General features: G+C 38.3%; 1 protein-coding gene across 2 annotated transcripts in view; it reads right to left on the reverse strand.

Annotated features, from left to right (window-relative positions):
- Positions 1 to 15,038, reverse strand: part of Klhl2 (kelch like family member 2) — a 78,677-nt gene that overhangs the window by 15,959 nt on the left and 47,680 nt on the right. For both annotated transcript variants that reach the window (XM_042700713.1, XM_042700723.1), the window contains 3 exons: positions 8,929 to 9,038; positions 5,772 to 5,888; positions 4,428 to 4,577 (listed from right to left, as the gene is read on the reverse strand). In XM_042700713.1, the coding sequence (XP_042556647.1) occupies positions 4,428 to 4,577; positions 5,772 to 5,888; positions 8,929 to 9,038 (377 nt within the window). The remainder of the gene's footprint in view (positions 1 to 4,427; positions 4,578 to 5,771; positions 5,889 to 8,928; positions 9,039 to 15,038) is intronic.

Consider the following 15,038-nt stretch of genomic DNA (forward strand, 5'->3'; position numbering starts at 1 on the left):
CATACAAATAAAATGAAGAGCTAACAAAGAAAATCCTAATGTCCTTGCCTTTCTAGAACCAAAAAGGAGGGGGTGGGAATGTTAAACCTCAAAATTAGTATATATGCACCAAAATCAACCTTGTATGCTGAAAACCTAAAAACTCTGCTTACTAGTTACAATGTATTATAGCAGTTAAAGATTTATTTTTAAAAAACTGCATAAAAGAACGTATTTTAAATCCTTGATAGATAACACTGACTTACAGATTATATGATTAACTCAAGCTCTGAAGCTCATGATTTCTATGCAACAGATCAAAATAAGAATGGAAGAGAAAATGTGTTATTCCAAAAGCAACATGTAACCTTTACTCCTCCCAGAAAGAAAAAAATGCAGCGGGAATTTTGGGCTTTAGAAACCAGCAACAGAGGAGACAAGGAGAATGTAGAGTAGTAGGACAAGAAAGCAGGCTAAGAGATAAAGGAGCTGAGCTAAAAACTAATTTGCAGTCTGCAAGAGTTGTTACATGCTGATAGAAATACTACACTACTTATGCAATGAGGGAATAAAATCCTACACAAGCAAAAGTTATATCTAACACTGGTGGAGACAAGAAGCAAGGAGTCAAGTGAATTCAAGTGATCATCTTGAAACATAGGTCAATTAAACGATGCAGTATTAGTTTAAAATTTCTCCCGCAAAATCAAGTTTCCTGGATTGGAGGCATGGCGCAGGTGGTAGATTGCCAACCAATGAATGAAAATGTCAGATATCCAGTTCAAGTCTTGGTCTTAAAAAAAAACAAAACAAAAAAACAAACTCAAGTTTCCTAATGTGTGTATGTGTTTACATGGGCTTGAATTCAGAGGTTCATCCTCTCACTCAGCTTTGGCAGTCAGGACTGGCACTCTAGCATTTAAGCTATATTTGCACTTCCAGCTTTTTACTGGTTGGAGACAACAGTCTTGGATTTGTCTGCCTGGGCTGGCGTTGAACCAATACCCTCAGAGCTCAGCATCCTGAGTAACTAAGATTGTAGGTGTAAGCCACTGGTGCACCTAGCAAACATCCTAACCTAACTTTTCAAGTCAAAATCTCAATATATACACAAAAATATGTGTTTCTAAACAAGACAACATTTGTAAATTTTTTAATTTTTATTTATTTTTATTTTTTTGCCAGTCTTGGCGTTTGAACTCAGTCAGGGCCTGGGCACTGTCCTCAAGCCTCTCTGTGCTCAAAGTTAGTACTCTACCACTTGAGCCACAGCGCCACTTCTGGCTTCTTCTGTTTATGTGGTACTGAGGAATTGAACCCAGGGCTTCATGCATGATAGGCAAGTACTCTACCACGAAGCCACATTCTTAGCCTAGCATTTGTAAAATATTTTTTAAATGCAGATTTCAGAAAATTGGTTAACCAAATACACTAGCAAAACCTAGATCGTTTCTCATGATTTCCAAATGGCTTACAATATCCTACTAATGTCTGAGAATGAATGCAAAATTATACAGGTAATAAGTTCATAAAATGAGAATCTAGTATTAAAAGAACTAAGTTACTGTCATGGCAGAAATATTACCATATCTCACAAGAATCTCTTCAGTACTGTAATCATAGCTTCTCACTTGATTCATCATGAGTGCAATAAAATTCATAACTGCTATGAAATACATATGCATAAGAAACAGACCTCTACTTTGTTCTCACTTAGTTGTTTGGAATTAATCCTGAATATAGCTACTCTAAAATAATAAAATGGTGCTGTTGAAAAGCTTCCAACACAAGCACCTCTTCAAAAATGTGTGTGGACCAGGCGCTGGTGGCTCACATCTGTAATCCTAGCTACTCAGCAGACTGCGATCTGAGGATCACAGTTCAAAGTCTGCCCAAGCAGGAAAGTCTGTGAGACTCATCTCCAATTAACCACCAGAAAAAAATGGAAGTGGCCCTGTGGCTCAAAGTGGCAGAATGCTAGCCTTGATCAAAAAGAACTCAGGGACACTATTCAGACCCCAAGTTCAAGCCCCATAACTGACCAAAAAAAAAAAAGAAAAGAAATATATATATGTGTATGTGTGGACTTATAAACAGCAAGAAGAGATCATGAAAGTAGATTACGCAAAAATCAAAGCCATAGTGTGGCTCACTGCGAAGTGTTGCTTCTTGCTATGTATGTCTTCTGCCCCTCCTCCCTAGCCACCTCAAGGAAGCAGGATAGAAGAGAAGTTTCATGGATCTATGTATGTATCACAAAATCCAACCTAAGGAACTGAGAAATCCAAAAGCGTAACATCTTTGGATGGGGTGCATTACACTAGAGAAGTCTAGAAACACTGTAAACTAAACAGACGACCACAGCTTTACCAAATAGAAAATACTTTGAAAATGTTTTCCCAAGTGCTCTTCAGATTAACCAAAGTAATGTGTTTAAAACTTCTACATATTAGAGGAGAGAATTCATTTTCACCCTAAAGGTCTCGCTGTAGCATATCTAAAGATGCCAAAAGAAGAACTATACAAGTTAGCAGGGTTTTTGTTTTGTTGTTTTTTTTTTTTACAAATATGAAATGTTTTTACAAGTATTCAGTGTATAAACTGGAAAAAAAAATTTAGCAAGACTAGCATGAAAAGAAATGGTAACTCTAACATTGATGGCCAAGAGTTTGACACTACAAATTGATCTCTGTAAGAACAAAAAACTGACACCAAACAATATGGACAAATTAAGAAGTAATGAAAACTTATAAATATGGCTATTTTTAGAAGCAGGTAAAGGAATATTTGGAAAACATGACATTGAAAATCAGCAGACCTGCTAGCATGCACACTAAGGTTCAGGGAACTAGCTGGTGTACTTACTGAGCCACTTACAATTATTTTTGAAAAATCTTGCAGAACTGAGGAGAGATCAGAACATTTTAAAAAGGCAAATACCAACTTTCAAAATAGAGCAGGTAGTGAATGCCTTGTAACTATCTTTTGTTCTGCGGCAATAATTCTTAGTAAAAATTTAGAGTATTTTGGGCAAAGCACTGTAACTTCTAAGGGGTAATAAAATAATGAGTAACATGCAGAACAGGTTTTTTAAAATTCATGCCATTTTTTTAATCCATTTCGCCTGACCAATTGTTACATGTCACATTACTCATTTTTTTTAATCAGATACTAGACACAATTATGTAGACAGAAGATTTCTCCAAATGGGCTGTGTCTTGGGGTAGATATTTTTACTGAGATGTCACCGAGGATTTTATTGGTGTGTTTTGATTTGCTTCCTTGTCTGAAACAAGGTGTTGCTGTGTAATCTAGGCTGTTCTGGAACCTGAGTTCTGGAACTCGGCCTGCAAGTGTTGGGATTATTGTTGTATGCCATCACACCAAACTTATAGTCTATTTTAAGTTAAAATGATAAGAAAAGCAAATAACTAACAATGGCAAAAACTGCAGTTAGCTCTAATTTGAGAACTAATGTTAACCCTGGGCTAAAAAACAACAACAAACAACACCAATTTAGATGTGAAGCAATTAAACACGTGGACTCTGGAAATAAAAGGTGGGAGAACAGCAAATAAATGCACTGAGGTGAATGAATATCAAGACATACTTGAGTGGAAAAGATAAAATAAAACTAAAGGTGATATAAGGATAACGAATTCTTCTTAATCTAGCATTGCTCCGAACATATGAGTTAAAAGGAAAGGCATTAAAAAAAAAAGCTTAACACTATGGATCATTCTGTTTAGACTACACACAAAGTGGAACTTCAAGAGTTGGTCTATAAGATGCAAACAGAGTAGACAGAATTGCAAACAGGGGGACAGAAATGGTGGGTTATATTGTAAGAAAAATTAATGAGTAAATCATGAATGACCACAATTAAAAACATGGAGAACTTATGCACAAGACAATGTGTACACTGGAGCTATGGGAAGACATCTGGGAAATCTAAGCTGGATGGCTACATATAAAATGTGGGACACCATCAAATAGTATTGGTGGATAGGAAACAGAGGAACTGAAGATGCTATCTTATCCTTAAATCTAATATGTAAGTCTATGAAACTACCAAGTTTTCAGATATATGACCACCTTGTTTACAGAGAAATCTTTCTGACAATCTGACTTCCATCTTCTGACTATAGGTACTGCTTTCTACTATACCTAGAGCTTTAAAATTCAGAAGGGGAAAAACAAAACAAAACAGGTAATTTCCACTCCAAAAAGTGATATCATGCAGTATATAAAAATTAAATAACAATCTCCACCCTTAACCCATAAAATCAGTGAGAGGGATGGCATCAAACACTCTACAGTGCATTCTTAAGCATATTTTCTCTTGCAAACTACAACAATGAAACATGGGAAGTCAGATGATCAAAAATATTATCAGCTCACTGTAAGCCTCCAGAGAAGTTCTAACAAGTACGAACAATAGATCCTACTTTGGGAAGGTTCATGGGTGTCCTCAGTCGCGTTCGGACGCTTTTCATTAATATCCGCTGTTCTGTTGGTAGCAAATGATACTTCATAGCTTCAATGAGGTAATCTTTGCAAGCACTGCTATTCTTGACCAAAGTTTCCTCTTCAACCCTCTGCAAGAAAAGAGCAGACACAGCCCATGAGGGGCAGCTATTTCATGATAAAACTTCCAAAGAAACACAAGTTAAAAAAAAAAAAAAGGGAAAAAAGCAATAACTATCCTCTCTAGATCAGTCTCTGTATCTCTGCTCAAGTATCTGGTATACAGAGAAAAACAAGTAAGTAACAAAGACAGCTGCAATGAAAGTTATACACTCTTCAATGTCAGCTAAAGAAAATGATGAACTCTTTACATGGTTATATTCATCTTGGCCTGATCTTTAAACATCAAGTCAAATAGTTTTTTAAAAAGAAAAAAAAATTAGGTGACAAGTTTTTCAAATAGGTTCAACAGTATTAATAAGTTAATGATGCTTTTTACAAACACAAGAGGTCAAATGAAATATTTGGAAAAAAAAACATAAAAACAAAACAAAAATCCTCAAAACATCACAAATAAATTTTATCCTGGCTATGCTTAAAATCCTATACAGGACAGGGGTTTTGGGTTCTTTATTTTAATACCAGATGACCAAAATAGATCACATCAGATAACAAGGCTTCAGGGAACCCAAAATACACAGATCCAATCTTTTAATAAAGAAATGTGTCTTTGGATGGTTTCAGTTACAAAAATAATGTTGTATGTTCCTAAAAGGATTGATAGTTTAAAAAAAAGGATCGATAGTTAAAAAAAGGAAAGAAAAGTTTAAATACTTCAGGGACTAGTAAGAATCTTTTAGTCTTATTTATTTCAAATAACCTGTTTTCCTTCAGCTTAGAAACAAAGAAACCACATACATGTCACTGTGAAATTATGAAGTAGGATTAAATAGTATTTGGGTCATATCTCGAAATTCCATTCCTGCTGGGGAATCAGAAGAGGCTATCAAAAGAAAAGAGCAAAGAAGATGTAAAGCAGTAATACTGAGCCACAGGCACATTTATTCACATGTTCTTAAGTTACAACCTCAAAAAGCTCTACTCTACTTGTTTATCCAAACCAGAGATGTTCTAAGAACAGGGAATGGTCTAAAAAAGGCAGCAGCTACCAAGATGGCATGCGCCTTTACTGTCCTTTTTCCTGTATTTCAGGGAACTTTATTCTGGAGTTCTTATCACTGTGGGGGCGGGAGGGACGGGACTAGTCATCATTAGGTCAATGACACGACACTACGCATACTCGTAAGTTTTGCATGTGCATGTACCTGAACTAAATACTCCCGGGGAAGCAAAGGTAACCGCACGTGTTCCATCAGCCGAGCCATAAACTCCTGCCTCACATCCTTGTCATGGTTCACCCAAGCTATGACAGCTTCAAACACCTTGGGAAAATATGGAGAAAGGAAGACATGTACATACAAGGCATGTATATAAAATACTTTATTAGCATTCAGTAGGTCATTTCCACACATACATGAAATGTATCCCAATCAAGCTCATTTTATACACATAATATTTGCATTTTACATACAACACTTGCAAAGACATCCGAGTTTATCCATGGTTCAATTTTTTTTTCAAAATCCTGATGTGTGATGAATGAACATATTCTTTCCACTTTTTTCTTTCACCTTTTAATATATGGAATTTAGCAAGTACTTAAAAAGTACTCTTTCATTTGGTATTTACTAAGCATTTTATGAGGTATATTATCTAGGCTTCCTTGTCTTGAAGAGTAGCTATGATATGGTGACACATATCATATTTCACTAGTTGTAAGCTTACCAAATTAAGTTAAGTTCTACTTACACAGATTTGAACCTCAAGTTCCTTTAGAACAAAGTACCCAAAATAAGTAAAGCAATATTATCCTGCAATGAAAATCACGTGCCACTACAAGTAACTTTTACCTTTTTTGGGGGTTTATACGCAAATGTCAGACCACAGAATTATAAACCCCAGGGCTAATAGAATAGGTTGATACCACTCAGACATATAATAGAATATACAATATCATGTTTTGAATTTTTTTACAAACTAAACAGGAAAAGCATACTATTCAAATGTACTTCTAAAACTAATAAGCTAATATGGAGACAGTGTTTTCCTATATAATCTCCTCTAGAATGATGAGTGGACTATCTGAGATTATCAGGTAACTGTAGAAAAATGTATGACCATATGCAAATGTTTGATTACTAGAAAATAGGTTATTTTGATACAATGAAAGAGCAGTACACATTACAATGAACATCCTTCTCAAATTCACTGTCAACAGTATTTACTAAGTATTTCTATGTGTGAGGTGCTAGAAATAAAGAGAACAAGGTAGTTTATTTTCTGCTAATTCTATCTACAGCTTCTCAGTTTTCTCTTCTCCCTGGCCCTGCTTCTACCTTCCCTCACCACATTGTCTGGCCTACTGACATGACTTCAATATCCTCCTACCAGACTCTCACTCTATTTTAGGCTCCTTATAACCACCATGCTATGGAAATTCGAGCAAGTTACAGAAAAGAAAGAGAAGAGAAAGGGACATGGAACCCCTCACCCCCAAAAGCAAGGCAAGTCAAGAAAGAAGTACTCTAGGCACACAAGATACCATATAAAGAAATGAAGCCTCTTATCTACAGCTGCAGTAGAACCATGCAGGTATCTGCAGACATTTGGACCACCAGGCTGACACCTCAGACACTGGAGGTGTCCCTGTTGTGCCTTATATGAAATATAATAGACATAATAAGATGGCTACTGCTTATGCCACATTTGGGGAGGCTTGTCAGGCAGCAGCAATAAAGCAAAATGGCCCTCATGATATTTCTTTTTTTTTTTTTTGGTCCGGTCATGGGGCCTAAACTCTGGGCCTGGGCGCTGTCCCTGAGCTCTTCAGCTCAAGGCTAGCGCTCTACCATTTGAGCCCTAGCGCCACTTCCAGCTTTTTTCTTTTTGCTTATGTGGTGCTGAGGAATTGAACCCAGGGTCTCATGCATGCAAGGCAAGCTCTCTACCACTGAGCCACCTTCCCAGCCCATGATATTTCTTTAATGCAGGTCTCATGGTATTTTCTCTTGATAAAACCCCTGAGAGACTCTTCATCACTACAATAAAGTTAATGTTCTTTAACATAGCCAAGAAAATATGCCATCTTCTTATTTCATTTCCTATCACCCTCCTAAACGTATTCTAAACTCCAACTGAAATAAACTGCAATTATGAAATTATTCTGTTCATGCCTGTTAGTATTTGTAAATTCTATTCCATCCCCCTGGAATGTTCTTCTCATTCCCACCTATCCCTATTTCTCTGGCAAACTCAAACATGCCATTCTTGTTTTCTTTTTGGTATGGTATTCAGAATTGAGAATGAATTAAGGCCTTGTACTTGCTTGGCAAGTGCTCTGTGACAGAGATACATCTCCAGCTCCAAACCAAGCTGAATGCTAATCCTCATTCCCATCCCAAGAAAAATCAAATGTTCCATTGATATCCTGACAGTATTTATTTACTCCACTAGTTGCCTTATCAGTCTATACGTAAACAAAACTATTTCATTTCACACCTTGGACTGAAAATCAGTGTCAATGGCAGACACTCAGTATGTGTCTATTAAATGAGAACAGTAATACAATCCTCTGTATTTGTAGCATGCTAAGGTTATACACATCAGTTTTAAACGTCTTCTCCTATTGCAGGAGTATGATGTAAGTATGTCTTTTTATCCCACGTGGGATGACTGTCCTGAGAGAGAAGAGTGCTTCTAACTTTAAATGCAAAATACATGAAAAGAAAAACTCCTTCCATTTCCTTTAAGCATAATGTTTTCAGAAGCTTTTCTGTCTCAATCCCCATGTGCCAACCAACCACAAGCCCCCCAAGGAAAAGAAACAAAGAATGGCTTACTAAAAGAAGCTTCTCTCTCCAGCTATACAAAAGGTGCCGCATCCAGAGGGAGGGGGGAGGGAGGGAGAGCAGGAAGATGTGCTGGTAAGGATGAGGTTTAAGTTGCAGGAAACCAAACTCAAGGAAGACAATCAAGGGTGTTCAATCAAAAACTACCCGAAACTCTGTCCCTGGGAAATTTCTTTCAATTCAAAACGTGGTAAAATCACTTTAGTAGAAATACGGAGTTTGGACCACAATCCTTACAGTTATATGGCTGTACAAAGACACATTTTCCCCAAAAGGTAGTTATTTTAGATAGCTTAATGTGTTCAAGCTATTGCTGTGGGTATCAAGAGCAAAATTCTAATGTCCAATCATTCTAAGAAGTGATTTGCATAGTGAAGTCAACAACTTCTACATCAAAGATTACTGGCTATCACTCCTCACCTACAGTAACAAATTTATTAAATAAAAAGAAATAAAGACAGGAAACTTTCTTATACTGGGTCACTATACATCAGGAAAAGAAAAATATACATACCTTCTCTTCTGAGGAAATGGTAAGTTTGTCACTTGAGATTAAGCTGCACACTTGCTCGATGCCAAGGTTGAGAAATTCTTCACTAACTACAACATCTGCAAAATGTTGCTCTGTTTGAGAATTAAAAGGGAAAGTTATTAACAAAGACGTTAACATTTCACAGCATGTTTCTACTGTGGTGTTTTTTTCCCCTAGTTTTTTAAGACAGGGTCTCATTATTTAGCCCAGACTGCCTAGAACTCACAATGTCACCCAGGCTGGGCTTCAACTGGACAATCATCCTGCTTCAGCCTCCCGAGTGCTAGGATTGCAACTTGCCCCGTTGTGCTTGGTTTAAGAAATGTTTCTTAACCTAACCCAAGAGTGGAAAAACCCAACCGCACTTCCTGTGGGTAAGAACTAACCTCAACAAACCCAGAGATCCTTCAGGAAGTAATCTTGCTGGATTTGGGGTTTGGTTTGTTTTTGTGGCAGTCTTGGGACTTTGAACTCAAGGACTCACGCTTGCTGGGCAGATCACTACACGCCCAGCTGTGCTGTTTGCAATGCAGTGGAACAGCAGCAGAGCTGGGAAGGCTGCCCTGATGGAAACTCACTTTAGTGGAATCACCCCTGCTCTATATGGCACGTTTTAGAGACCAAATAGCCCTTCCATGGTGAGGACACTATCAGTATTAAAATGTGTACAACTGGGCTTGGAAGCATGGTTCAGGTGGCAGGGCACCTGCCAATGAGTGTAAACACTGAGTCCTGATCTCAGATTTAAAAAAATATGTATAACCTTTGGATCACATAAATCATAAAAGTATATGGTGTCACATAACCACACACTTGAATGTGTTACATAAAACATTAGAAGCCCATAGAATATCACAAAGTAGGGAAGAAAATTCTGCTTTATTTGAAAACCATACAAATGATTTTTCTTTCTTGCGATTGTTTCTAACATATTTATAAGATGATTTCTTTGTTGCTTTGTATGTCCCTCCCTCACAGTATAACCCCTGTTTTCACTGTATTCGATGCTAGTATAATTTGGGGAGGGGAAGGGAAAAAAACAAATTGTTTAAATAGGGATAAAGGTGGACCCATTGCAACAATGAGATGTTATGTTGAAAAATGAACTTTACAACTTTGGTGCGGGGGGGGGGGGGGGGGGGGGGGACAGTGCCGTGGGGAGATGGGAAGGGATGGTAAGGGTAAGGGTAAACAAAGGAGGAGGCAACAATGCTTGATAAGAAATGTACTCATGGCTAGGAAGGTAGCTCAGTGGTTGAGTGCTTGCCTTGCATGCATAAGGCCCTGGGTTCGATTCCTCAGCACCACATAAGCCAAAAGAAAAAAAGCCGGAAGTGGTGCTGTGGCTCAAGTGGTAGAGCGCTAGCCTTGAGCTGAAGAGCTGAGGGACAGCGCCCAGGCCCAGAGTTCAGGCCCCATGACTGGATCCCCACCCAAAAAAAGGGGATATACTCATAACCTTGCTTATGTAATTGTAACCCCTCTATACAGTATTTTCACAATTAAAACATATTTTAAATGTTGGCCAACTAAATACATAACCAACAGCTTTAAGAAAAAATGCTGGCTTATTATACAGATGATTCTGAATTCTAAAAAGTACTTTATTTGGAGATAAAAATTATATAGCTGTATACCTCAATTCCTTCCCTGAAACTAGTAAAATGAGTAATTCTTAAAAACAAAACTCTTTCCTTGATATCCCAAGTATGTCCACTCTTCCAAAAGATGGGAAAAACTCTATTAATACAGTTATTTTAAAACTCACAAAGAGCCAAGCACCAGTGTCTCATGTCTGTAATCCTAGCTACTAAGAAGGCTAGGATCTAAGACTCAAGCTTTGAATCCAGTCTGGGCAGGAAAGAGCATGAATTTCTTATTGCCAATTAGCCCCCCAAAAGCCAGAAGTAGAGTTATATAGCTCAAGTGACAGAGCTCTAGCCTTAGGCAAAGAATAGTGCCCAGGCCTTGAGTTCAAGATCATGTACTGGCACCAAAAACAAAAACAGAAATACACAAAAAAAGAAGAAATCATTTACAAAAATAGCCTTTCCTATAAAAGCATCTCTAACTCATAAAGGATAGGCTTTGTAATCAGACACCAGATATTTGAATTCTATTTCTGCCACATGTTAGCTTATCCAACATTGATCAAATATGTAATTTCTCTAAAGCTTAGCTTCCACATCAGTAGAGGATAATAAAAGTATCTTAGGTAATAAGATCACTGTAAGAGGAAGTGGAGTTGTGGCTCAAGTAGTAGAGTGCTAGCTTTGAGTAGCGCCCAGGCCTGCAGTTCAAGCCACAGGACCAGCACATACAAAAAAAGCTTCAAGACTGCTGTAAGGAGGGGAATGTTGGTATAATTTGGGAAGGGGAAGGAAAAAAACGAATTGTTTAAATAGGGATACAGGTGGACCCATTATAACAATGAGATGCACAAGACGTTATGTCGAAAAACGAACTTTACAACTTTGGTAGGGGGGAGAGGTCAGGGATGCTAAGGGGAAACAAAGGAGGCAACAATGCCTGATAAGAAATGTACTCATTACCTTGCTCATGTAATTGTAACCCCTCTGTACAGTATTTTCACAATAAAAAAACATTAACAATAAAAAAAAGAAGAGAATGACCTAATGATTTAAAAAGCACACAGAATTCTATCTGGTAAAGAATATGAACTAAACAACTCAGTGCTATTATGTAATAGCTTATTGTGATTCCTAAATTCTACTAATAAAAATTCTAGGTTATCTTCTAGATTTTCTAGCTACATTCTAATACTTTTTTATAGTTGCTATTGCTGTTGGTTGTAGGGCTTGAATTCAGGGCCTGGACACTGTCCCTGAGCCTCTTTGTGCTCAAGGCTAACTCTACCACTTCAGCCACAGTGCCACTTCAGGTTTTTGAGTGGCCAACTTGAGGTAAGAGTCTCACGGGGACTTTCCTGCCTAGGTTGGCTTCAAACCATGATCCTCAGATCTCAGCCTCCTGAGTAGCTAGGAATAAGACATGAGCCACCAGCACCCGGCTCTAATAATATTTTTTTCTAATAATATTTTAACCAATATTTTCTATCCAGGCACCGTAGCTCACACCTGCGATCTCAGCTACTCAGGAGGTTGAGATTTGAGGATCCTGGTTTGAAAGCAGCTCAAGGAGAAAATTTTATGAGACACCATCTCCAATTAGCCACTAAAAAAACTGGATTGAAAGTGTGATTCACGTGGCTGAGTGCTAGATGTGGCTGAAAAAGCCTAGTGAGAACACAAGGCACTAAATTCAAGCCCCAGTACTGCCACAGAAAAAAAGGAATGAAGGACAGGGAGGGGGAGAGAAGGGGAGAGGAGGTAGCCAGTCATGCATAGTAAGACATGTGTAATCACATGTTTTGGGTGGCTGAAGCAGGAAAATTGTGAGTCCCAAGTCTCCAATACATTTTAAGTCTAAATCAAAGAATTGGCTAGGCTCCTTATATATCTAATAAGGGTAAATTTGTCTCCTCAATTATTTTGTCACAAGGATGATAAATGTACACAACAGCTATGGTCTAACCTGGGCAAGAAAAACTAAAACTTTCATCTTACATCTTCCTGGATAGTATTAAAAATATGGTATTATTATTGAATATACCCTAAACCAAATCCCAGTATCTTTGGTAGTTTGACCATTGCAAACCTAGTATTTGTCTAAAGTTCCTCCTGCTTCTTCATAGGATATAGTAAAACCTGGCAGCTACTACTCAAGGCAATATGTTATAAAAACAGAACATGCACGAAAATACAAGGCTGAAGAGTAGGTAAGACACCTCAGAGTTTTCAGTCTGTTTCCTTGGCTCACATCTACAATCTTGCTTTACTCACCACCTCTAGTTCTGTTGCCAACTCAACCATCGCTTCCAGTCCTTTTGCCCACATATTGCCAAATTCACTGCTTACAACACACAGCTTCATCTTGACATTGGTAATTTCCCATTAGTAGTTTACCACTAAATATAGCTTAAGTAGCTATAGACACGTAATGTCAGTCTCTTTCCCTGAGCAAATTGTAGTAGTATCTGCAATGGAGCATAATTTCTAGACATATAGTCTGTGCTACTGATATGTGCTATACATTATACATATACACGGCATATATGTCATCTGCATATAAATTCTTCCGTATGTGTATGTATGTGTATAAGAATTTCCCTTTTCTGGGCTGGGAAGGTGGCTCAGTGGTAGAGTGCTTGCCTTGCATGCCTGAGGCCCTGGGTTCAGTTCCCCAGCACCACATAAGCAAAAAGAAAAAAGATGGAAGTGGCTCTGTGGCTCAAGTGGTAGAGCGCTAGCCTGGAGCTGAAGAGCTGAGGGACAGCGCCCAGGCCCAGAGTTCAGGCTCCACGACAGGACCAAAAAAAAGAATTTCCCTTTTCTCTCTAAATCACTTGAACTTTTCTCTTTGCTTCTCTCTAACAAATAAACTTATTAGCAAATGAAAGATAATCCCTAGGATTTGTCACATTGAGTGAATAACTTGTCAGGTCTCTTATCCTAAAACAACTCCAGTGAAATCAGTAAGTGTAAAATCTTATTCTGTTTTGTATCCTGTCATAAGGTACATAGTACCACTTTTATTTGATTTCTAAATGCCACAATGTCTCCACAATCTCTAGGTCCCACCTAAGATAAAATCCCATCAGAGGGAAGAGAAAGCAACTGCATGAATAACAACGGTGTCTAAGAGGTACAAGCACCCCACCCTTCACAGATAAAGAGTGCTCTTGGGAAAATAAATATATGCATGATTGTCATTTCCTAACTATTATAATGAAGTGTTAGGCAAGGTAACTAATAAGCTTCCTACTTGTGCTAACAATCTGTGATTCTCTGTTTCTCAATACTATGAATCTCTAGGGGGAAAACAATCACATGTACAGCTACATTAGTTCAATTAACACAGGCAGTTTGGGTGAAACCTGAAAACAGCTAACTCATCTCACCCAGAAAAACTGTCAACAAAGCGAAGACGACATGCTGGTAACTAAGGCATAAATGAAGAGCACAAAACAGAAAAATGATTAATGCCTTTAAGAAGTATCATTCAAGTCAGCCTGAATTCAGTTAAGAGGTGCTATATAGCATCCTTTATATAGCACCCAAGGAGAGGGGTTTCTGTATCAGTCAATGAACACTGAAATAAACCCTGGACTAATCAGTTTCTATTCTTTAGTATGCATATCACATTGGAAAGGCTAGCAATACTATTATTAAAGCCACTCACTCAACGTACGTTGCTGTCAACAGAGCAGTATTCAAAACAGATACTCAGGGCTGGGAAGGTGGCTCAGTGGTAGAACGCTTGCCTTGCATGCATGAGGCCCTGGGTTCGAGTCCAGCACCACATAAGCAGGGGAAAAAAGCCGGAAGTGGCGCTGTGGCTCAAGTGGTAGAGCGCTAGCCTTGAGCTGAAGAGCTGAGGGACAACGCCAAGACCCAGAGTTCAGGCCCCATGACCGGACCCAAAAACAAAACAAAACAAAGTCGAAACAGATACTCACCCTAAGCAACCATTGCTAGTCTAAATAACAGAAGGGTAAACAAATAAAGGAAACTTTTTTGCAGAAAATATTTTAAGGATAACTATTACAGTGAATAAGATACAGTCTGAATACACTTAATTCAAATGTGTTTTTACTAAAACTGGACTATTTTAAACAGGGGTCTAGACACATTGAGACTCCTTGTTACCTTCTACCATAGGGGTTTGCGCACCCCTAGCCTGTTGAGTTGTAAATAGCCAAGCAGAGATACAAATCCTCTGCAACTGCGACAGTTTAAGTTGACACAGGAAAGTCCCCAAGGTCCCAACAGTAGATTGTAACTGCCACCAGGCTTGTCTTCCAGAAAGATGATGATAAACAAAACAAAACCTGGAAACCTCCAATATATAGTTTTAATGTTTATAAACTCACACACAATCCTCAGCAACCTTTGGGAACTCACAACAACCTCTTCCCCACAGTGGTGGAGCCGTGGGGCCTGCAGAGCAGCACTGGCTCCCTCACCAGGCCGGCCACAACAGCCGGGCGTGGAAAACCTCAGGACAGGGTG

This window comes from Dipodomys spectabilis, unplaced genomic scaffold, assembly GCF_019054845.1.
Source record: "Dipodomys spectabilis isolate Male_0828 unplaced genomic scaffold, ASM1905484v1 ptg000009l, whole genome shotgun sequence".
Taxonomy (NCBI): Eukaryota; Metazoa; Chordata; class Mammalia; order Rodentia; family Heteromyidae; genus Dipodomys; species Dipodomys spectabilis.